This window comes from Diabrotica undecimpunctata, chromosome 2 (assembly GCF_040954645.1).
Source record: "Diabrotica undecimpunctata isolate CICGRU chromosome 2, icDiaUnde3, whole genome shotgun sequence".
NCBI lineage: Eukaryota > Metazoa > Arthropoda > Insecta > Coleoptera > Chrysomelidae > Diabrotica > Diabrotica undecimpunctata.
Genome location: NC_092804.1, coordinates 130,354,823 through 130,381,224, shown reverse-complemented (window position 1 = coordinate 130,381,224; position 26,402 = coordinate 130,354,823). Strand labels below are relative to the sequence as shown.

Genomic DNA, 26,402 nt, shown 5'->3' with positions numbered 1-26,402 from the left:
TAAAGAGTGTAGTCAGAATCCAAAACGACTTTTCCAGACCCTTCCATTGTAAAAATGGACTGAGACAGGGAGATGGACTGTCGTATCTCTTATTTAACCTTACACTAGAAAAAGTAATTCGAGAGTGCCATATTAATAGGAATAGCACCATCTTTAATAAATCTGTACAAGTGGTCGGATATGCAGTTGACATAGACATTATTGCTAGGTCCACATAATCTCTGATCGAAGCATTTCGATCACTAAGGGCGTCTGCACTTAGAATAAGATTAAAAATAAACGCACAGAAAAACAAGTATATGTATTGTACTAGATCAGGCAACCAGATACCTAGACTATTAATTGATGATCTGGAACTGGAAGTTGTGGACACCTTCGTCTACCTGGGCTCGCTGCTGATCAAAGACAACAGTGTCAGCGAAGAAATTAAAAGAAGAATAGTGCTTGCCAATAAGTGCTATTATGGCTTGAGGAAACATATGGCCCCAAAACTACCCAGAAAAATTAAAGTTACCATATATAAAACACTAATAAGGCCAGTGTTAAAATATGGGTCTGAAACGTGGTCACCTACACAGAACGACCAGAATTGCTTAAACGTTTCGAGAGAAAAATTCTAAGGAAAATATATGGAGGACTCCAAGAACAGGGTTTGTGGCGTAGGCGCTACAACTTTGAGTTATATAGAAGTTTTGGGGAACCTGACGTTGTAAAATGTACTAAATTAGCACGCCTTCGATGGATAGGACATGTTATTAGGCGAGATGAAGATGCAACGATCAGAAAAATTTTCGACCGAAGAGGACCAGTGGGAAGACGAGCCAGAGGGAGGACCAAAACTTAGGTATCAAGATGACATAGAGGATGGTCTAAAATCCATCGGAGTTAAAGCATTGAGAAGAGTTGCCAGAGACAGGGGCGAATGGAAGATTGTTCTGAAGAAGGCTTTGGCTCAGAACGAGCTGTAATGCCACTGATGATGAAAATAGCAGATACAATAGATACTTGTCAAAACTTATGACAAAAGAGCAAAACTGCAAAACTCTTCCTGAACTCCAACCGTTCATTGGTCATCTCTTCCTGGACTTCCTAACTAGAAGAAAAGCATCGATTATTAGAAGATTTTGAATTAAGCACACCAAACTTACTCCTGGTTTCTTGATATCCTCAGGAACTCGTCCAATTTGCCAACATTGTAATGGTTTCCTGACTGTAAAACACATCATCACCAACTGCAAATAATTCTCCAACCTGTATAAAGCACTGTACTTGAAACCTACTCTTAACGAAATGCTCAACAACCCTACAGAGATCACAAAAACTATAAAGTTTCTAAGAATCGCTTAACTCTACCACAAGATAACCTAACCTAACCTAACCTAATAGACATTAGTTAAGGTGATATAATTATTATTTGTTTTCCGAAAACTATACAGTTCTTAAAACCGCTAAACTCTGCCAGAAGATTTAATCTAATAGACATTAGTTAAAGATATATAATTATTATTTATTTTCATTATTTATTATATATTTAATATTATTGTTACTGTATTAATGACCATAGTTATCGAGGTACTTATGTAAATAAACAAATTCTTTCAATTAAATATACCACTGCATATATGTAAAACTATGTAGAAAAAAGTTATAGTTACAATACTGTCACCTCGGGGGAACAAATAAGGGTCTAACCACCTTCTGTTGTCTCCGGGTGCTCTGTAGAGGGCTTCGAATATACTATTGGGAGCTCCTCTACTTAAGTCCATTTTCAGGTTATGGACGTAAATATTTCGGTGTCTTGCCTTGAAAAAGACAAGATATTTCTTACATGACGAATTCTTCGTCGAAATAAAACACCAAGTTAAGTTGAAACAATTCTCAGCCACAGAGTATGGAAAATAAATGCAGGAAGCAGAAGCCCGAGAGCACTAAGCTTTCGGAGAGCCCGTGAAGGACTGACCTGCTGACCTGAAAATCGCCAATATTTATATGCGCTGTTCGAGCGATAAATAGGGATTTCCAGGTCAAGAGCCAATGGGAAAATTCGAGGCCGGGCGATGCGCATCGAAATGCGTACTAGTCCACACACTATGGCATTCGATGACAATACAGTATATATGTTTGCGAAAAAATAGGAAAATGGCCAAAAAATGGTGTGAGTGGCGAACTTTGAAAAATGATATCTGAGATACTGTCAATCCAAAATACTTTAACCAAACGTAATTTTGAACAAAAAGGATAAAAGATGTTTTTCTGTAAAGCAATGCATATACCTATACCCCCGTGGAAAAAAGTTATGGGGTAAAAAGAATCGCGTGGGTTCCTGTTTTTCTTTTCTTCGTTTTTGGAACATATTTTTGTAAAAAAAAAAAATTTTTAATTTTAAAAGCCGGCATTTCCATGAAAAATTTAATTTTAAATAACTTTTCTGTGCATGTAAATGTACGAAAACTGCATAGAATTACCCCCAAATGCACCCTAATGTATAGGAACAAATTTACCCCTTTCTCAAAAACGCACCACTTTAAATGGTAGCACTCTGCAGTTTTTTAATATTTGGGGTTTTATTGACCATATGAAACAATAAAACCCCTTTAACGTCGTAAATTATTTGAGCCCTATTTTTTTTTTAACATAATCAATAGCCTATCTATAGACCTCGGAAATACTCCAATCAGTTTTTAAGTAATATACATCTGGTACGTCTTCGATTTTCGTATGGTTTATGGATATGTTGCTAATAGGAACTAAGTTTGTCGTATACTTGTACAGTGCATCTAATTTACTTACCGTTGCACGTCATTATCATTGACAGAGATTGAAGTTGACATAGTTGCCAAAGTATAAAAATATCCTGAATCCATTTTAAATCAAATAGGTCACATAATTATTGCAAAAGTGGATTATACAACAAAACCAATTAATATTTAATGTAAATAAATAGAAACAAAACAAGAGTTAAAAAATAATCTTGTTAAAAACAAATTGAGCCGCTTGTATGCGTCGTATAAAGATGTAAAATGGAATACTTAAACAAAAACAACACTTTTTTCATTACTTATTAACATTAGTCATTACCGCAACTATCAAATAAGTGCTACCAATGTATGCCAAAATATCACCTTCATTCGATTACAGTTACAGTGTGTTACGAACAAATGTTCTTCATAAAAACGCTTTATAATGCATTTTTTACAAATTAAATGAAACAAATTATTGTGTATTTCTTTAAGTTAACATTAAGAGAAATCTTTAAATATTATTTTTACACGTATATAATAAAATATGTCTAGTGGCTGTAATGCCAGTGTACTCGGCAAAGTGATTCTAAAAAAGAACACCTACCGCCTAAATTAGATGAAGTATATATATATATATATATATATATATATATATATATATATATATATATATATATATATATATATATATATATATATATACTTGTATGTATATATATATATATATATATATATACTTGTATGTATACTCTGAACTTAAAACAGAATAAATTAGCTAGCCAATACCATTAAACCAGATCATATTATAGTACAGTAAAAGAAAGTAAAAAAATGTAAAATATAAAAATAAATACTACACACTTTCCCAAACATTGCTACTAGCAACTTTTTTAATTCCTGGATTGGTCCTGGACACTTTATTATTGCTTAAATGTTTCAGCTATTTGCCATTTTCAATAAGTACTTTAATTATTTAAACATTACATACAACAGGCTTATCTTGTCAAAACAATAAATGATTAAAATTTCAGCCACAGTTTTTTAGTCAAGCCAAGTTTCAGCCAAGTTTAGTACCGATAAAAATTTGGCGGAACAAATTTTCATCAACGGAGCGAATTTGATAGAGGCAAATACTGAGATTAAGAGAAACCGGACTTTCTTTTTATGAAATTACAAATGAGGTTCATAGAAATTTAAATAATGTGTTAAGATATTATCGAGCATAACGTGAAAGAGGCCAAACACGAAGATCGAGGAGCACAGGTGGTGCAGAAGAGCAACAAAGCGTCAAGATCTTCGCTTAAGGTTGATGTCTCTAAGGAACCATTTCTCCACTACCAGGTCTATTGCAAATCAATGGTTTACAGAACAAAGAAGAGCAATTGGGCTGCAAACAATACATCGTCGAATTCACAGTTTTGGCATTTTTTCATTTCGGTCATCCTGGTCGCTATCTCTAGGACCCTTAAGCTAGCGGGGACACATGAGCGGAATCCAATGTAACCTATGTAATATTTTTCACCACCAAACCAACCTTAAGGGGAGCGATTCTGCTGGCTTACAGTTCAAGCTAGCAGAATTCAAAAAAAAAACTTTCTGTTGATGGCATATTTTTCACCAATTTCTCACTCATTTATTACCACCCTAATAATTTTTTACCACCAAAAAATTTTATTATTTATTTGTTATTTTAATAACAAAAATATTGACTTTTCGAAAAAACTCTAAAGGACATTTTTATCTTGAATTTACTATTCTAGCGACTACTATGATGTTTTTTTATACAAAAATATCCCACCCCCGAGTTGGTGTGGTAACGACCTCCAGAGTAAAATCTCATCCTGGCATAGGGTAGATTTTGATCTTTTAACTATTTTCTACCTACAGTCAAAATTCCAAGCTAATTATTATCGGTGGGAAGTTCAAACCAAAAGAAACAGTTGTATTTATTTATTACGCCTTTGCCTCTATAAGAATGTAAGGATTTACTTAGAGGTAATACTGGGAATTCCGATGTATTTAAACATATAATATGGAGGGTGATATAAATTTTATGGTGTAACAAAAGACAATGAAGGTGTTTAAATGATAAAATAAACATGAAACATATTAAATTAACGTTTGTAACTTTACTACCCTTTCCTTGATTTCAGTAATTACAATTTTAATGGGAATAAGCCACAATTAAAGGTTAAAGTAAGTTTATTAAAATAGTAATTACTTTAAAAATGTCATAAGAAAATAGCTTCAGAACAATATTGATTTCAGTATGCAAAAATTCGTCATAAATGAGATTCATAAAATTACATAAATGGTAAAAACAATGCATATATTTGACATATTTAAGCGAATAATTTAACATACTTATGCGCATATTTAAAGCATTTCTCATGAACAAAATCCCAATTTTATTTATAATTAACCTGTTAGTTTGTAAATCTGATTTAAAAAATTGTATTTTATTTTGTTAAATCAATCCTTTATATACATATATAAAGATGAATACCCGATAATAAAGAAGAGATAAATTCATTGTAAATATCAATACGTCAATTGGGAGACTGAAATCGGAGAGCTAATTTTGTATACCTACATTTATTTATTGCATGGCAGCTGATGATTTTACCATACAAACGCGTAATCAAATTAAATGTTCTATTTATTTATGCAGATAGGTAATAATTAATTATTAAGGTTTCATTGGTTGCTGCAAATTAAAAATAATATATTTTATAGTCCGGTACTATACATAATATATTTTTGTACACTTGTGCAAATAGAAATGATAATATACCTTTTATTATAAAATTAAATATTTTAATTTACATTAAGAATGGGGAATATTTTTATCATTTTCATAATATAAACATATTAATTAACTAACACATATTGTTTAACTAAATTAATAATTAATTAATTATCACTTATCTAATCACTCCATCCATCACATCCACCTAAAATGTTTTTTTTCATTTCATATAGTTGTATGTACCATATCCATGATTTCAGGCAGCTTGATCTATGCCTTATTTGTAATATTAAAGCCTGTTAAGAGTACTAAACGAAAAACTAAAGGAGAACAAAAAACCAGAAGAGACACTAAGAATACCTATATCATACTATATGCTATATTTTCTGCCTACCTACCTAACACAAATCATTGTTGTTAAAATTGTTTAGCAATATATGGCAGAACCAGAATGTAACTCTTAAAAAATGGAAGGACTATATTGCATTACCTATAAAAAAGCCAGAAAAGCCAGATCACAACTTAAGTCTTACAGACTCTTTGGCGCACCCCGGGGGGGGGGGGTTGGGGGTTAAACCCCCCCCCCCCCCCCAGGGCATATAAAGTAAAAAATATATAAAGAATAATAGAAAAATGTAACTTGTCTTTCACACACAATACAAAAAAATAAAAACGCTAATTGAATAATTAAATTACCATTTTTAATAATTTAGAACACACTAATTATTATATTTATACACAATAATTAATAATATTTTTCATTTTATTTAGCGATAGATACCTAATATTAGGCTTATGACAAAAGTAGACAGACTCGTCCTGTTGCGAGTAGCATGCGCCTACAGGACTGTATCTGCGGCGGCCTTGTGGACTATCACGGGTTGTGTTCCTCTGCATGTCTTAGTAGTAGAAAAGAGACATCTCTATGAGAAAAGAGAGCATTTGACAACAGCTATAAAAAAAAATAAGAAAGGGAAAGATCAATGAAAAGATCTAAGGGACTGGGTAGATTGTCTGTTTTAGGGCGTATTTTCATGGGTTCGGAAAGACAGACATAGATAAATGCCTATACTGTTGTTACACAATGCTGGAGTGTAAGAGAGATGATCGTGAAGATGACGGGAAATACGGAGGGAATGAATAGTGTTTACAATTACATCCGAGCAGTCATTAAAAAGAAAGAAGAAGAAGAGAAACACCAACCAGGCCAATAACAGAGATAAGATCTTATTACTATTTTAATGAGAATAAGCCGCAATTGAAGGTTAAAATAAGTTTATTGACGTTTGAATCTTTGATCTTTGATCTTGCCCTGATAACTTGTTTATACTCTAACAAATAATAGAAAAAATAATAGCGGTTGGTATCGAAGTACATCTAGCCTTCATCGGCCTTTAAAAGGCATATAATACAGTTCCAAGACTTAAATTGTGGCAAGTTTTACAACAACTTGACATTAGTCCATACCTTCCATGCTTCAGGAATAATCACAGAAGTATACAGGGATAACACTACTTGCCTAAAAATCGAAAATAGACTATCAGGGCCAATAAAAGTAACTAAAGGACTAAAACAAGGATGCAGTATGTCACCTTTACTGTTTAATTTATATATTGGGGCAGCCCTCCAAAATTGGAAAAACTACTGCCAGGGAATAGGAATCCCCATAGGAAATGATGTACTGTTCTCCCTGAACTTTGCGGATGACCAAGTCGTCCTAGCTCAAGATTCTTATGATCTAGAGTTTATGATAAAGCCTCTATACAGAGAATATGTAAAATGGGGGTTACAAGTCAGCATGAAGAGAACATAATATTTAGTTATTAATTCAGATGCAAGGTTTGAAGTGTTGATAGACGAGGACGTGGAAATCAAACAAGTGGAAAAATTTAAATATTTAGGTGCACTCATTGCTGAGAACGGCTTGGAAGAAACCGAAATTAAACATTTCGCAACATTTCCAAAAGTAACAAAAAAAATAGATCAAACCATCATTGAATCAGCTTTTTATTATGGCTCTGAAGTATGGACAATTAATGCAGACCTGGAGGGAAGATTGTTGGCAGTTGAAATGGATTATTTAAAAAGAAGTGCTAGAACATCACGGCAGGATAAGAAGACCAACGAATCTATAAGAAATAACATAATTGCTACAGAAACGGTCATTGACAGAATAGAAAGAAGAGGTTCAAAATGGTTTGGACACCTATTGAGAATGCCTGACGAATGCTGGCCTCAAAAACTTTACAAATGGAAGCCCCCTGGAAGAAGAAAAAGGGGTAGACCTCGACGCTCATGGAATGAAGGAATTAGAAGAGCGATGGAATCGAGAGGTTTGGAGGAGGAGCATGCCTTGGACCAGCGAAATTAGCGGAGGAGAATAGCGGAGGACGGCGATAGTTGTCTCCAAAATGTATTGTATTTTCAAGTTGGATTAATGTCAAACGTCAATTAACCTATTTTAACCTTTAATTGTGGCTTATTTCCATTAAAATAGTAATTACTCTAAAATGCCACAAAAAAATAGCTTTAGAACAATAGATAAGAGAAGGGAGTGTTCTAAAAATGTCGTTAGCGTTACAGCGGCCAATCCACTTTCGGAGTACGTGCGACAGTCAACTGCGCACAAGTAAGAGAGGGTGGTTTTAGTTTCTAGGAAGTTTAATCAAAAATCAGCTGATTAATAGCTTGAGTCCGATGATATCCTCCCCAAATCTTAATATAGCTTCCAAAAATCTAGGTCTACACAGAATGCTCTCACTTAACTACAATTTTACAAATCAAAAGTCAACAGCTGCAACATTTATGCGCATTTAATAACATACATTTATATACTTTTTATAACTAATTGTTATTTTGGTATGTCAGTTAAAATTTCATTTTTCATTATATCCTAGTACAAGCATAACTGAGTAGCAGAGATAACAACGCTCGAGTTAAGTCTCTTTATAATTACCTATATTATTAGCAAAGATTTGTCATATATTAAATAGAGGCATCGAACTTAAATTTTTTAATATTCGTAGCCAAACAGTCATAGATATCACGCTAGCAACAGCGTGAAATGTCGAATAAAACTCAGAACTCGCAGGTATCGGACAGCATATCTATATCTGACCTAGGAGGACGATGTAGAACTCTATAACCGACTGTGTGAACTCCGTGAACTAATACAGAATTGAAAAGGTATACGGTATCTATCCAAAACAAAATAAGCTATGCTTACAAAAAATCCTGTCCGTTAAGGATCGTCCAGGAAAGTCACAAAACCAACTCTTGGTGGTGCACTGAACTGGAACACCTTAGGAAAACAACAAAAACAGCTTTTAATAGAGTAAAATGTACCAAACTCAAAGAGGATTGGGATTCTTATCAATCCAACTAGTGCCTCAACCGTGCCGAACTGGACGGAGGAAAGAATCATACTTTATCTGAAGGACTGGTATCTGACCATAGCAATGATTAGTGAGCAAAAAGTAAGATGGATCATATCGTGCTTCACCCCTTTTAAGTCACCAGAGCCTAACGACATATACCCAACCTTAGTACGGTGGGGACTAGATATCCTTCTGCCGCACCTTGTGGGAATGTTTAAAGTCTCCCTGACTCTGAGATATATTCCTAGGAAGTGAAGTACTGTGGCTCAAATCGGAGTTCGTACCATTGCATAAAAAACCAGGAGCAAAAGTTTGTAAAGATTATAGAACCAAAAGCCTAATAAGCCATCTGCTGAAGCTGTTTTTAAAATTCATCCACAAAGAAATTTACCGGAAATGCGAGGAACAAATTGCGCCTAATCAGTTTGGATTTGTGAACGCCGTTGGTACGAGGAAAGCTTTATTTAGCGTGCAGGTATTGTTTCAGAAATGTAGAGATGTCAGCTGTAATGTTTTTGCATGCCTGATTGACTATGAAGAAGGCTTTCGATAGAGTCAGGCATGAACAAATGATGGAAGTGCTGAAGAGAACAGGGATTGACGGAAAAGACCTAAAAATAATAGCTAACCTGTATTGGAATCAATCAGCGGTACTCCGAATAGATGGAGAATATACAGATCAGGTCAAAATCTTAAAGGAAGTGAGACAGGGGTGCATAATTTCACCACTGATATTCAATCTGTACTCGGAGCACATTTTTGAAGAGGCTCTAAAAGATATTTATGAAGGCATCCCAATAAATGGAGTCAAGCTCAATAACCTGCGGTATGCGGATGATACAATGGTGTATTTCAATACCATAGAAGGGCTGCAAAACTTAATGAACAAAATAACGGAAACAAGTAGAAAATATGGAGTGGATATAAACACTAGCAAAACTAAGCTAATGATCATCAACAAGGAAAACATAACTGGAGCAAATCTGTATGTGAACCAAATGAGAATTGAACGTGTCTCATAATACAACTACTTGGGAACTATAATCAATGAGTCGTGTATCAATACCCAAGAGATTAAACGTCGCATCGGAAAAGCAAAAAGTGCATTATGAGTTCTGTATTCAAGAGCCATGACCTCACTCTAGAAACAAAAATAAGGCTCCTTAAATGTTATGTGTACTCCGTTCTTCTGTATGGAGTAGAAACATGGACATTGAAGAAGGAAGCTCTATCAAAACTTCAGGCTTTTGAGCTATGATCATACAGAAGGATCCTGAAAATACCATGGACAGACAGTCACCAATGAAGAAGTACTGCGGAGGATGAACACAACTGCGGATTTGGTCAACATCGTGAAAAGCCGTAAGCTGCAGTACTTGGGACATATAATGAGAAATCAAGGCAGATACGAGCTACTTCAATGCATTTTGCAAGGTAAAATTGAAGGAAAATTGCCCCAGGACGAAGAAGAATATCCTGACTTGCTAACCTGATAGCATGGTATAAAAAGACCTCAACAAAGCTATTTCGTATAGCAACCAACAAAGTCATCATAGCCAGAATGATCGCTAACGTTCGGAACGGATACGCACCCTAAGAAGAAGAAGTGAAGAGAGGTACGTGAGGTCTTCATACCAAAACCAAGTAGGATAAATGACACCCTACCAAAGACTTTCTGAGAAATTAGCCTAACATCGTTTCTTTTGAAAACGATGGAAAGGCTATGCCAGATTTTCCAGATTTTGCACTGCATCAAGTAGTGGGAAGAATGAAAGAATCGGATATTAAATAATCAGGCATATTCATAGACGTTGAGGGAGTGTTTAATAAAACCACATTCCCAAACATCACCCAACAGCTCAATGTAAGAAATGTTCCCCTAGCTGTGAGCGTATTGATATTCGGATATTAAGTATGCTCTCCTAATATAGCAATAAGCATAAATATAGAAGACGTTTCTGTTAGAGGCATTGTTACAAGTTGTTGACCACAGGGAGGGGTACTATCAATACTTCTCTGGAACATAGTTCTAGACACTCTGGTTGACCAACTCAGCAGCAAAGAATTCTACACAATAGCCTATGCGGACGATATTGCTGTCCTGCAAAGAGGTAAGTTTAAAAACACACTATTTCAGAGATTACAAGTTGCTGACAGACTAAGAGAAACATGGTGCAAGAAACAATAAATATCTATAAATCCTAATAAGACAGAGATGGTCCTCTTCACCAGAAAAATAAGAATTACGGGCTTAGTACCCTCGGGATTTTAAACTATAGTCTTAACTTTTCTGACGATGTATGACTTTGTATTCCTGACAGGAAGTTCCCACTTATATGGTAGAGCTTAAAGAGCATATATTGCCTATGAGTAGTTTCGATGATCGGTCCAACGCACGTTAGGCCTTTCACTCATGGTGATCGCCTAGATCTACACTACTGTTATTAGGCCATTTTTAACTTACGGAGCTATTGCTTGGGTACCAGAAGTGCTACAAGCAATAGCGATCAACACACTAAACCATATTTAGCAGATGGCTTGCCTAAATATAACAGCTGCCATAAAAATAACACTAACTGCTGCAATGGAGTTGGTCATTGGTTTCACACCTCCAGACATATATGTCAAAGAAATGGCGCTGGTGACAATGATGCAACTGCGCTCAGCGGATGCAAACCTTGATGTAGGAATGGGACAATTTGACAATTGAAAACTGGTTTCTGGCAGAAAGAGCTGGATGCAGTAACTCTGCTACAGGCTGTGACTCAAATAAACCTTTGTTTTTTACTTTAAAAAGCCTATGTATAAGAACCCTATCGGGCTACATCACAAAACATTTTCGGAATGATTATTTCATCATCAGTGCTAGATTTACATGTTTAAAGCCACTAAATACATAGGTAAAAACCATTTAAATATATTTAATGATAAAACTTAGTACTTTATACCAAGTATAGTGTCAATATTATCTTTTTAAGCTATTTGAAGCAACAGTATTACTAAAGACTATGCTGTTGCAGTAAATATGATGTAATAAACACTATTTTAATTCTGATCATAAAATAAGTAACCACTTTAAACGTTGTTTCTTATCGACTGGTAATCTAATAAATAATTTATTGGGAGTTTTAATCGTTGTACTTTTACATAATGGTACTAAAGAATACTTATAGTATTTACTACATATAGTATTTATTTTCCATAATAAACACACACACCATTCAATACTATATCTTCAAAAACTGAATCAAACACTAGTATAAACAATGGTTTATAGTTTTATACAAGACCTGTCATTACAGAAACATACTTTATGACGTCACAAGTGTTCACGCGCTTTCTCGATCGTTTGAAATGATTTAAATACACAAAAGATTTTAAGTTTAAAATATGAGTTTTTGCAAAAAGCCTAAACTACATTACATAGGAAATTAATATAATTGAACCAGTCTATTTCATTTGCTATTATTAATATTGGTATTTACATAATTATTATTAGTATATGTATAACTGATGTTATTTTGATGTGGTTCTTTTAATAATTGTACTGATTTCATTATATGTATTCCCATTTTTCAATTTTTCAACGTGTATAAAATTAATCCATGTCGTTATTTCATAACACACAACTAGCAACCGAATTCTTAGTCCTTTGTTTTTAATGTGTTTTAACAGTTTCACATCAGCACCTGGTTACCTGAATCTGGATAATTTATTTACGACCTGCGTCGGTTATTATTTCTTGTGCTTTATATTGATTTTTAATTGTCAGTGCAGATTTTACTTGTTTATATTTTCGCTTTGTATAATCATCTTTGCAATTATAATCAACTTAAAGAAATAATTTTTTGTAGTGTATAATATAATAAATAACTTAATAAGTTAGAATTCAATGTATATGTAATATTATCTGATTTTACTTACTCTAAATATATTTTACTAGAGTACACTGGCTCATTTCATTGTATATATTGTAATATACATATTTAATTTGAAGAGGAGAAACCAGCGTATTATAGACTGAACGTATATATCCAGACTCTCTTTCTGATATCCTGAATGATTAAGCAATAAAAATAGTAAATAACATTAAAATGCCACAAGAAAATAGCTTCAGAACATAACCCAAAAATATTGTGAAAAGACGAGTATATTAAAAAATATAAAAAAAATGAAATAACATAAATGATTTAACTTTATCGAACAATCGTAGTTCATGCGGTAGATTTTACAAAGATCTGTAAATAAATATTTGAACATTAAAGAAGTTGTACTTCGTTCTACAACATTCCAAGAATCTCTTATTATATCAATGTACCCATCCATGCCTTAGAAATGAATCTATGTGAAGTAGTGTCCTTGATCTTTGCAACGTGGAGTTGTCTCTAAGGTGGGAAAAGTACATTAAAAGTTTTACCTTTGATGTAGTTGATATAACGAGATCCTGCTCTTTTCATTCATCGTATTAAAAGAAATAAAAGTTAAGGCAGACGGAATCGGATGAATGTCTTTTTCCATTAACTCGTTCAAATAGCCAAAGTCCTCGTTTTACAGTTATAATTATACTTGGAGAATATTCAATTTAAGGTGAGATTTGTTGAAAAGTTATTGAATGAAAAAACTTTTATACAGTCAAATAAAAGGAAAAAAATATATATTTTAGGTACTAAGTATTAAGAAGAATGTAAACAATTAAAGCCAATTAAAGAACAACTTGTCCCTCAAAAGTAAGAAATAAAAACAATATTTCGTAAACGAATGTATGACAAAAAATAAACTTTGGAAGTATTGTTATCGATAAAAAATAAAAAAGGACTACCATGAATATGAATGTTGAATAGGGTTGGGACGGAGGATAGAACAACATGTCTTACGGGGAATCCTTTGACTGTATTGTACATTCTTTTAATGTTGTTTTCGTTGCCAGTAATACACAAAAACGCATTGCTGTAGTCATTGTTGTTAAAGTGAATTCATACTGTAATGTTATCATAAGTTAAAAAATGCAAAAATTGACAACTTGGATGTTTCAGCGGAATACAGAAAGCCTGAAGATAGCTTGTAGGATCCAGCAGAACCTAACTTGACATGGTATAGCACTCACGTCCGTGAATCGCAATATTTGTGGCAAGTGAAGTGAAGAAATGGTGAAAACTTGCATGATCCTTTATATTACCGACAGGAGTTGGAGATACTACAAAAACTTACAAAATTTACATGTAAGTTAACCTTTCTTTTAAAGAAAACAAAACAAATCAATATCAAAAATAATAAGGCTAGCTGGCATATGTTAACATTAAATAAAAAAAATTAAAATGACAGCTAAGTTAAACCATAAAATTTACAACTTATTAATTATTACAAATACTTTTTTTGTTATGAACGCAATTATTACTTTTTTTTTTAAATGTCTGCTTTACTTTAAATTTACACAAAAGAATGTTACCTGGATTTCACAATAACATAAAAACAAGTTCCTGAGGTTGTAAACTGGAGTTGAATTCTGGACACGAACACACGAACAAAAGGGACTGGATCTCACACTGCAAATTGGATCGACCATTTGAGGCCGAAGCCGGCACTGAGCACAAAACTTATGACTCTGCCTCTTAAACAACCGGAACAGGTAGAATTAGACGATTAACTGCTACTAAAATTGATTTCCATATCGTAAGACGAAGATTTCCCTGAAAAGGGACAAAAACAGAAAACTACAAATTCGACGTGAATTTGGACATGACGCCGGAGATCACTGCTCTTCACCGCGGCTCCAACGAAAGTGACGAAATTATCTTTAAAAACTGCTCGCATAAGTTAGAACAAACAAAGCACTTAGGGTATAAACTAAACTAACGCAATATCGGGCGGTTTGAACAAAGAAATATCGAAGAATTTTGCGCTTGTGATATAAACAAACAATAAAATGATTTATTATCGACGGCGGCGACCTAAAAAGAACGAAAGATTATATGGGTTTGAAGGAAGGATACGAACTAAGAAACATTGAAAAAATTCTTCGTTATTATAATGCATATATAAGAATATTTCAATTAACACATATACGGGGATATTCCAATAAATTTCAAATGCTACAAAATTGAATTTAAAAATCCAAATGGAATGAAAGATCAAACAGTTGTTGGGTTTATATTGATGAAACCATACTTAAAAGTATTAAATTATAAGTAAAATAAAAATCTTGCCTTCTTCGAAGCCATGGATCAAGGGTTTTTAATTTTATTTAAATTAATTTAATTTTAATTGAATTGAATTCAATTCAACTTAATTCGATTCAATTCGATTTAATTCGGTTTAACTTGATTCCATTTCATTTAATTTCATTCGATTCCATTCGATTCGATTCCATTCGACTCGATTCCATTACGAGATTTTATGAGAGACATTTTCAGATCTATAAAATATTCAGAAAGTCATGAGCTCAGAATACGGTATAACATTCTAAAAAAATCATGAATACAAAATTAAGTTAGCCAAGCAACTTATTTTAATAATAAAATGATAAATGCGCCGAATAGTGCGACTGAGGCTTGGCGCATTATAAATCAAAACACTGTCGGAGGTAAAAATCGACTCTTCTAAATACCCAAGTAAATTTAAAAATAATTTGGGAATTTCTGTGGATGACCCTCATGGCATAGCACAATCTTTCAGTCAACATTTTTCGAATTCCGTAAAAAAATTAACTAGTCAAACTTCACCTGACTATAACCCTAAGAATCTTTCTTCGCCTATACACTTTCTGTTCCTTTATCCTGTTAGTAATGAAGAAATAAAAAGTATAATTAAAGATATCTCAAAAAAATCCTCGGCTGGACTGAATGAGATCCCATATTCTCTGTTAACACATGTATATCATAACATATATAAACAATTAACATGTCTAGTAAACCTTTAATTTCAGGAAGGGATTTTTCTCCAAATTCTAAATACTGCTTTAGTTGTGCCTATACATAAAAAAGGTGACAAATCAAATTTGATAACTATCGAGGCCTATCACTTATATCTGCGTTTTCAAAAATATATGAGAAGACATTTCATACACGTCTCCTCTCGTATATTAACAAGCACAACATTATAGAAAAGTCTCAATTTCCGTGAAGGTATAAGTGTGCAAGAAGCACTACTAGCGCTGAGCAATCATATTTTATCAAACTTTGATAAGGGTAATAAAGTTATCTGTTTGTTTTTTCTTTTGAAACTGTAAATCATCCAATACTGCTGGAAAAACTTTATCATAGTGGTGTTAGAGGAACTGCGTTAAAGTGGATCCACACCTTTTTATCGAAAAGGTTTTAATAAGGTCAATGTGAATGGGAATATAATATTTTCTTCAGAAGAAAGTGTCCTTTCCGGAGTTCCACAGGGAAGTATCATTGGCCGTCTTTTATTTTTAATTTTCGTTAATGATTTAAATCAACTGATAAACGATAGCTCAATATGTTTGGTTCGGAATCACTTAGATAATTTTTCTGATGCAATAAATGTTCGAGTAGAAAACGTGGAACAGCAATCAGGCTGTTATCTCACTCAATTTGCTGACGATACCACAGTTGCACTAAATTCCAATAATTTTTTTCATGTAGTACAAAAAGCAAACTGTCTTGTAAAAAGTCTGACTCATTACTGTTTAAATAATACCCTAATCTTAAGTGGATCAAAGACCAATATGATAACCTTTTCACCTTCTACTATGCAGAGTCCATTAGTAAAACTTGACAATGGGTCAGTGGTAAATAGCCACTCCACTAAGTTGTGAGGTGTTTACTTGGATTCTAATTTTTCTTGAAGCTCTCACGTTGATTATGTAGTGGGAAGATTGTCTGTGCACTGTTATGTTCTATGGCAACTTAATAATTTTGTCTCCATAGATATCTTAAAACTTTATTACTATTTTACTCATGTACAGTCAATATTGCAATATTGCTTAGTTTGTTAAAGAAATTGCTCGCGAATTAATGAGGTGCTCGTTATTCAAAAAAAAATGATTCGTACCATGACGTTTAGAATGCGCTTGGATTCCTGTAGACCAGTTTTTAAACAATTAAATATTTTAACTGTAATTTCGCTGTATATTTTCAGTTGTGTTGTTTATGTAAAGTCACATAGATGCAATTTTATTTGCAGAAATTATGTTTCTTTAATGAGTGGCTACAATTTTCGTTACAGAAATGATTTGGTGACCCCTGTTCGTCACTTGACCGTTGTGGGCAAGGGTCCTTACCCAACATGCGTCTGTTTGTATAATAAATTATCTAATTATGTTAGAGTCAAATATTTATATATTTAAGAGAACAGTTAAGGACTTACTTCTAGTAAACACTTTCTATTCGCTAGAGGGATACTTGCAGGCATCTTTTTAACAATTTGTATGTTTTTGTGTATATTTTATATATTCTTATGTTAACTGTTTTTATGTACTTATAGTTTTTACTGATCATATATTGTATTTGACGCATTTCAATACTTGTAAAAGTCAGATGAAATAAAGAATATTGATTGATTGATTGATTAATTGATTCCATTCAGTTCCGTTCGATTCTATTCTATATTCGATTTGATCCCACTAGATGCGATACGATTTCACTCGATTCCATTTAATTCGATTCCAGACCATTCGATTAGATTCAATACCATTTTATTCATACCATTACATTCGATTCGATTCGAATCCATTCGAATCCATTCGATTCCATTCGATTCGATTCGATTTTATTTGATTCCATTAGATTCGACTCAATTCAATTCCATTCGATTTAATTCGATTCGATACAATTCGGTTTCATTTGATTCCATCCGATTTCATTTTTTTCCTTTCGATTGGATTTGATTCGACTTTATTCGATTCCATTCGATTCGATCCCATTCGGTTTCATTAGATTTCGATTACATTCGATTTGATGTGATTTCATTCGATACCTTTCGATTTCATTCGATTCCATTTGATTGCATTCGATTACATTCGATTCCATTCGATTTAATTCAAATCTATTCGGTTCAATTCGGTTGGATTTGATTAGACTCCATTTGATGATATTCGATAAGAATTTATTCGATTCGAATCGATTTGATTCGATTCCATTTGGTTACATTCGATTCGATTGGATAATATTCATTCCAATTCTTTTCGATTCCAATCGATTCCATTTTATTGCATTCGATTTCACTCGATTCCATTCGATTTTGATTTGATTCCATCTATTGTAGTTTAAGGCTTTCTCTTCATAATTTAAATCGAAAATTCCTAGTGGTTGTATACCATAGTTTAAAAAAACCTACAATTAAGTATAAACTTCTTTTTGTAAAATGGTATAAAATTTTATTATTTAAATTTTTGAAAATTATCCAAAATGGATTTATAAATTTTCAGAACGATTTCGATCCTATCAGATCATCATCAGTGAAAACGTCTATAATATAGTTGGAACTAGCCACATAATGAGGTCAGATGACCCTTAAATTACCTAATTTTAATGACGAAGATTTTAATTATTAAGACACTATTTCGATGATAAAGAATTAAATTTGTTAAGGGAACGAACAATTTCCCAGCTCGAATAAGGGAACCTTATGACCTTATCATCATGACCTTTCATATCTTATTAAAGAGGTAACAACCAACTCAGTTGGTGGGAAATTGTACGTTCCTTTAAAAAAATGTAATCCTTCACCATCTAACTAGTGTCTTAATAATTATAATATTCGTCATTCAAATTATGTAATTAAGCGGGCATCTGACCTCATTATGTGGCTAGTTTCAACTACATTGGAGCTATTCAGAGAATGGCTGCGCTGGGGAGGATAATGCCTAATATCGGTGGTCCCAAATCCGAAAGGAGAAGGGCGCTCCACGGTGTTGTGCAGTCTGTCGTCCTCTACGCAGCCCCAGTCTGGAGTGAGGCGGTAGAAATACCAACTTACAAGAGGCTCATGGTACGCGTGGACAGAACTACTCTGCTGCGGGTAGCATGTGCCTACAGAACTGTGTCCTCTTCCGCTCTGTGGGTTATCACCGGCTGTGTTCCTTTACATGTGCTGGTAGGTGAAAGGGCAAGGATTCACAGTCGTAGGGTGCCGAACATTGGAGAGCGAGAAATTAATGAGATAAGACTGGTCGAGAGATTAGTCTCAATTGGTCAGTGGCAACACGTGATGTGGCGGAGTGGACGAAGTCACTAATCCAAAACCTTCGAAGCTGGGTGGACTGTGGGCATAGGCATCTGGATTATTATCTAACGCAAATGCTCACAGGCCATGGCTGCTTCCGCAGCTACCTTTTCAGGTTTAGGAGGGCTCAGTCCGATCAGTGCCTTTACTGTGGTTTTTCGGATACTGTGACACACACGATGTTGGAATGTGAGCGTTGGGCGGAAGAAAAAGAGTGTAACTGCAGAATGTTTGATTCCGTGAGAGAAATGGTGGAAAAAATGATGACGGATGAGTGGTGGTGAACACGGATCCACAAATGTATCAGGGAGCTGCTCTCTTCAAAAGAACGAGAGGAGAGGGAACTCGCAACAGAATTTTAAAACAAGCGAGTAGCACCTTGGTGGGGTTCGGACTGTCGCAGGCCGAAATAAGAGCAAATGAGAGACAGACGACGCGAGAGAGATGGCAGCCTCGCTAAGGACGCGAGAGAGTTGAAAGTCCTTGGTGGTTCGTGTGGGTGTTTCCTCGATGAATGTGTCGGAGAAAGAATGGGAATCGGGCGATAGTAGGGCATCAGGAGAGATGTTTGCCTTAATCGGCCCTTCCATCCTGATGTCTGGTGTGACAGAGGAGAGGTTTTTAGTTAGACGCCGACCGTCTCGGAGTGGTGACGGGACGAGATGTCAAAGGTCTAAATTCCTTGGGCATCTCGCCCTGGCACAGCTTCGCTAGGGTATTAGGAACCCAACACTACCTGTGTGAGTCACAGGTGTCTGTATGCAGATTTTCCTTCTTCTCTTTAAAGATGTTAAAAAAAAAAGTTCCAACTACATTATGGACGTTTTTCACTAATGATGATCTGATAGAATCGAAGGCGTTCTGAAAATTTAAACATCCATTTTGGATAATTTTTAAAAATTTTAATAATAAAATGTTATACCATTCTACAAAAAAATGTGTTCAATCTGCTTTATGACGAATATTGTCGCAACTGTACACGACCTTCTCGTACAGAAACCTTGTTGCTCACCTGCTAAGTTTATAAACTGATTTAAGTAAGTAAGTTTCAGGGTAGTCTACAGACTATATCCCAATTCGTGGTTACCTCTCGATAGTGGTAAAGCATTATGTAGATTATTTACGTTGTATCTCTACTGCCCGTTTTCATATATAATAAATATAATTTAAGTTTGTATGTAGTCCCGGAAATAAAATTTGTTTTACCAGCAACTGCTAAGTTTCTTATTGAAAAATCCTTAGATAGGAAATAAAAGTCCAATATACAGAGATATTAGTAAAGAACGGAAAGACAGAACATGATACTATTTTTTACATAATAAATGTATCAAATCGGTGAAGTCGACCATTCTTGCGAGCATAATAGCATTATCATTACATATTACAATACACAGATGAAGCATCAAATGACTGTCCCAGCTTTAGTAATACAGTAGACTCCCTCTATAACGAGAACTGAAATGGCAGACTAATTACCTCGTTATAAGCGGATCTCGTTATATCCAACAACAATAATATTGTGCATACATAAGAGTATGTAGTTTTCTAAAACATTAACTTCCTATAGTGAAGCCATTCGGAGCAATATAATATGCTAATAAATATTGTTTGAATGGCGTTTTTAAAACAAAGTTGTTTACTTTTATTTATTAATGCATTATGAAATGCATTAAAACAAAAAAGAGTTTTACTGTCAATGATATATGTTAAAACAAAAAATCTGTATTCTGTAAATATGTATAAAGCGTATAAAGTTATTTTGTCATTTTTGACTGCTTTAAATTGTCCAGTATTCTGATTCTTATCATATTTTCTAAAGATGTGAAACAGTTTTATTCTTCTTCATTTGCGTTTTGTCCTTGGATAAAGTTTCTGACAACCTTTAAAACACTTTCCACATCTTGTCTATTAGGACCCATATTATTAGGTGTGAATGGTCAACCCAATACAATGATACTTGTGAATCATAAATTTTACATTTCCGACTAAGAATCATAAATTGTAAGAAGTTTATTGCGGGCGGCCCGCAGTTAAAAAGGGTATTTATTTATAGCTACGGCCGGGCCAAAACGTAAAAAACACGTTTTGCAATCTTATTTTCTCTCGTTATAAGCAAATTTACCTCGCTATAAAGGGTTATAGTTCAATAGAAATTTCACGGGACATCTAATGTACCTCGTTATAACCGAAACCTCGTAATAACCGTATTCGTTATAAAGGGAGTATACTGTATATATTTCAATTAAACAGAGTTAATTTCACGAGCCAAATTCGTGCAAAATGTTTATTCAATCAGCTTTATACGGATGGGACGTGGCAAATTAAATACTCGGTCCGGACCAAAACTCGTATATCGGGAAGGCCATCTGACTCAGAGTGGGCCATTGTAAACATTAACAAACTCTAGCGGAACAGACATTTGGAACAGTTGAGATCAAAACTCTTCAAAATATAAGTACTGAAAGAGTTGAATTTAATTTTGGATTAGATCCTTTAATTTTAAATTTATATTAACTCGTTTCAAAAGAAAAACCGCTGGACAGTATGTACATATCTTTTACGATAATAGGGGAGCATAATTTAGGAATATAGCATTTAAATATAATAAAAAAGCATATTATAATGTTCTAAAATGCAAAAACTCTTATCAAGAATAAACCAGTGGACCGAGTAAGATAGTTTACCTATCTTGGAATAATAGTAAACGAATATTGGGATCACTCAGAAGAGATAAGAAGTATAATAGAGAAGGCTATGAATTCATTCAACAACGTGGACAAACTCTTTTAAAGCCACAATCTTAATCAGTATATTAAAGCAACGCAACGTTATATCTTCTCAATACTATACTATGAAGTTGAAGCCTGGACACTTACAGAAGCGACAGAGAAGAAACTTAAAGCCTTCGAAATATAGCCATACAGGCGAATCCTAAGGATATCATAGTGAGACAGATAACCAACAAGACCGTATTACGAAGAATGGGGAAAAGTCATGTACAAGAGTAAAAGGAGAAAATTGGAATATATCGGACACATAATGAGAAACGGCCCTAAATATAAATAACTTAAAATATTCCTCAAGTTAAAGTGTTCGAAAAGAGAGGAATTTGAAGAAGAGTACCATTGTTAAAACACCTGAGAACCTGGGTTCTGCACAACAACAACAACAAATTCATTTTAAACACTTTTGTGAGTTTTTACACAATATTTGATCACAAGAAATTTTTCTGACTTTAAAAGTAAAAATAAAATAGAAGTATTTTGACAAATTTATAGCAAACTTCATGGTTTCGTTTTCGAAAAAACTCACAAAAACTACTTTTTTCCAAGTACAAATCGAACAAATCGATTTTGTTTCGATTTTGTGTAAGCGAGAGAGTCGTAGTTGTGCTCACAAGTACTATATTAAGCTGAGTATGAAAAAAATACGAGTTTGTAGGAGTGCATTCGGAGCAATACACGGAATATTCAAAAGACGAGTGGATAATATTGCTAAAACTTTGTGAAGTAATAACATTACACCCCCGAACAGCAAACAAGGTAAACATAAAAATAGAAAAAACGCATTTCAAAAGATTTACTGCAGAAGGTTGATAATCACGTCGTTTTCCACGACGTGAGTCACACTATAGCCGAGAGAAAACGTCCCGTTTTTATTTATCTTCTGATCTCAATGTTAAAAAGATGCATGAACTTTATTTGCAAGTAAATGTACCGGAAAGTAATGTTGATAAAAACTATAAACCTAAAGTAACCTACGATTTTTACTTTAGGTATTTTAAAGCAAATTTTAATTATAGTTTTGGGGCGCCTCGTTCAGACACCTGCAAAAGATGTGACATATTACACAATAGCCTTCAAGATCCAGCTCTTGATGATACTGAAAAGGAAAATTTACGACTTAAAAAACAAGTACATGGGCTTAAAGCAAGTCGTTTTTTTACAGACTAAAAAGAAAAGACAAAACTAAGCCAACCAAATAACGACATAGGAATTTTAACGTTTGATTTTCAGCAGAATCTTCCTCTGCCGAAAATTTCGGCCGGCGAAGCCTTCTACAAACGTCAACTATGGGTCTACAATTTTTGCATACATTCGGCCAAAACCGACAAAGCTCATTTTTACATTTACGATGAAACAACCGCTATAAAATCACCGAATGAAGTTGTTTCTTTTCTTTATCACTACATAAAAAATATCCTTCCAAAAAATGTCAGACCTCTTTTCCGATAATGTTGCAGTTCTAAATAAAAATTCAACGATACTACAGTTTCTGCATCTTCTTTTAAGAACCACGTCTTTGGAGAATATTCAACATCGTTTTTCTGAATCAGGACACAGTTTCCTACCGTGTGACCGTTGTTTGGGTGTTATAGAAAAGTTTTTACGAAAAAAAGATTATATTTTCTCTCCTAAATAATACTGTCAGTTTATTCAACAGACATCCAAATATTTCATACCCATTATGGTTTATCAAGATATGAGCTTCAACTTTAGCAGTCATTTTGAGAACCATTTTAAAAAAATTTTAAATAAGGATTTCTTTCCAAATAAGGACAATAAAGGTAATCTTTCAGTTGAAACTAACTTGATGGTGTACGAGTCATCATTACCCATAAAAAAGGCCAAGTACAAAGACGTAATGCAGTTAGCCACCAAGTACGTTTCAGTCAACGAAATGGAGTTTTACCAATCCCTTAAATGTGATGACGTTAATGATAACCATGATTCCCAGATTTCAGGCATGGATGACGACGACCAAGCAGACGAAGAGACTGATTTTCTGTTTGAATGTAAAAGAAAAAACGTTTTTTTTTATTTTTAATAATAAACAGATTTTGCAGAAACTTTTTTTTTATTTTCAAATAATAACTACAATGGATACTATTTTTTTGTAATTTTGGTGCAAAAGAGGAGCAGCTCCAAATTGTGTTGCATTTTTTCTATAAAAAGGAGCTTATATAAATAAAGGAAAAATTTGGCAGGTGTACCAATATGATTATCTTTTAACTAAACTGCTTTATTTTAATTAATACATGAGTAAATTGTTATAAAACATTTTTCCTATTTTCCCAAAAGTTAATATAAATGGAGCTGCCCCCTTCTTGCAGCAAGGTCCTAAATTTTAATAACAACATACATAAAACTGTAAAAGTGGAAAATATTATGTAAACAAATTGGGTCCACTTTTATGCTGATGGGTCTTACGTAATGTATTCTTCTTATTGCAAATTTTGTACAAATTACCGATATATTTGCATTTTCCGTATTATAATCAATATAAAGTGGATAGGTGAAAAATCTGAAATTCTTAATCTAAGCATTCTGTTATAAACCACTGGTATTTGAAATATTTTATATTGTACAGTTTTTCAATATATTTAGCTATATATAAATTTAATTAGAGCTTGATATAACTTGCATATCGAATAAAAATAAAACATTTTACCACTAATTTCCCTGCGTCTTCTTTAATTCAGAATGGAGATGAAATTTGAAATAGGATATTGCGTTTTAATTTTCCTTTAATGTTCTTTATGATGAGGAACGTACTCACCGTAAATCCGATTCCAACGGTGGCAGAAAAATTCCCCGACTGGAATTTGCCCGTGTCGAATTTAACTAATAACGAGGTTTTGCCCACTCCGCTGTCTCCCAGCAAAATTGTCTGCAAAACAAATTGAGGTATTAGTTATTTTTAGATGCACACCAATTACGTACTAATACGATAAAAAATTTACTTTATTTGTAACGTTCTTTACGTATCCAATCACAAAATATGGACCATAAATATAGAATCTTTATAGGATTAATGAAAAAAAATAAAATATATCAAAGCAAAATAAAGGAAACAAATTCTAAATTTATATAAACGAATAAAAAACGTTGGAGTTAGCTTTAAAAAAAAAGAACAGAGGAAAGTGGGTAAAATCGGACCCCATTTTTTTTTCAGGTAACGTGTATGAAAAATAGCAAAAAAATATTTTACAAGTACATACCATTTACTTTATAACGTTATGAATCATTTGTAGTCAACTTTCATTATTAATAATTAAAAATTAATATAAAAAATATGTATTTTCCAAAATCTTGCATTTGATAATTTCGGAGAATAGTTGTTAAAAGTGGACTCCCTTAAAAATTATGTATAAAGTTGCACCAATAATTGGATAAAGGAATTAAATAAGAAAACACATGATCTAGTCTCTAAGTATAAGTATATTGCAATGGAACAATTTCAGAAGGTTTAGTTTCCAATGTAATACATAAAATATACAAAACTATTTAGGACAACGACTTAAATTATTAATTTATCTACAAAAATCCCAAATGTACGCATCCTTATCAGTCCCAGCACAATCCACATATACCCACAACAAATGCATAATGCTACATAAGACCCAAAGATCCCCTTTACAATCTTCTTAATATTTTCTGTCATAAAACATCTTTGTGTATGTCATCCTCTTTAGTTGGTGACATTCCCGCAATAATTTCCAATTTAGATGTTCTAGAAGAGACACTGATTTCATCTTCAGTGTCAGATTTTTCTTAAAATTTAGACATTTCTTCACTAGCTGTTTCCATTTTCTAGACGATCCTGCTGCCGAGAAAGTCTTCTGCGCGGTTGCTTTTGAAACCTTGAGCACGTTCTTGCTGTTCAGTTTTCATGGCTTCTTTGTCTTTTTTATATTCCATCAACTTGGATTTATAAGGCGAAGATGTGTTGATTGTTGAACTGCAGGCTATCCGTCCTCTATTGGTAGTAATTCTCTTGATTTTTGGAATGGAAGTGATCTCGAACGGGCTTAGGCCCAAAGATCCTCTTCACAATCTTCTGAATATTTTCTGTCATAAAACATCTTTGTGTATGTCATCCTTTTGATTTGATGACATTCCTGTAATAATTTATTTCCAATTCAGATGTTCTAGAAGAGACACTGATTTCATCTTCAGTGTTAGATTTTTCTTAAAATTTTGACATTTTTTCACTAACTCTTTCCATTTTCTAGAAGATCCTGTTGACCACGTTCTTACTGTTTTGTTTTCATGGCTACTTTATCTTTTTTAGATTTCATCAACTTGGATTTATAAGATGTGTTGATTGTTGAACTGCAGGCTATCCGTCCCCTATTGGTGGTAATTCTTTTGATTTTTGGAATGGGAGTGATCTCGAACGGGCATCATAGACGATTTAGGACTATAAGGATTGTTAAATGTAGATGGTAACATAGGTTTGTCCTGATCTGTCAAAGATATTGACGGTTGATTCGGGTCAAACTCTGCATTAACTTCATCCATCGTCATAACACATTTTTCACTGATTCTTGTAAAGCTTTCATTACCT

At 33.6% G+C, this 26,402-nt stretch overlaps 1 protein-coding gene across 2 annotated transcripts in view; it reads right to left on the bottom strand.

The window, feature by feature from the left end:
- The window catches only part of LOC140434875 (ras-related protein Rab-37-like), a 258,107-nt gene that overhangs the window by 178,939 nt on the left and 52,766 nt on the right, over window positions 1-26,402 (bottom strand). For both annotated transcript variants that reach the window (XM_072523471.1, XM_072523472.1), the window contains one exon: window positions 24,612-24,722. In XM_072523471.1, coding sequence (XP_072379572.1) covers window positions 24,612-24,722 — 111 coding nt within the window. The remainder of the gene's footprint in view (window positions 1-24,611; window positions 24,723-26,402) is intronic.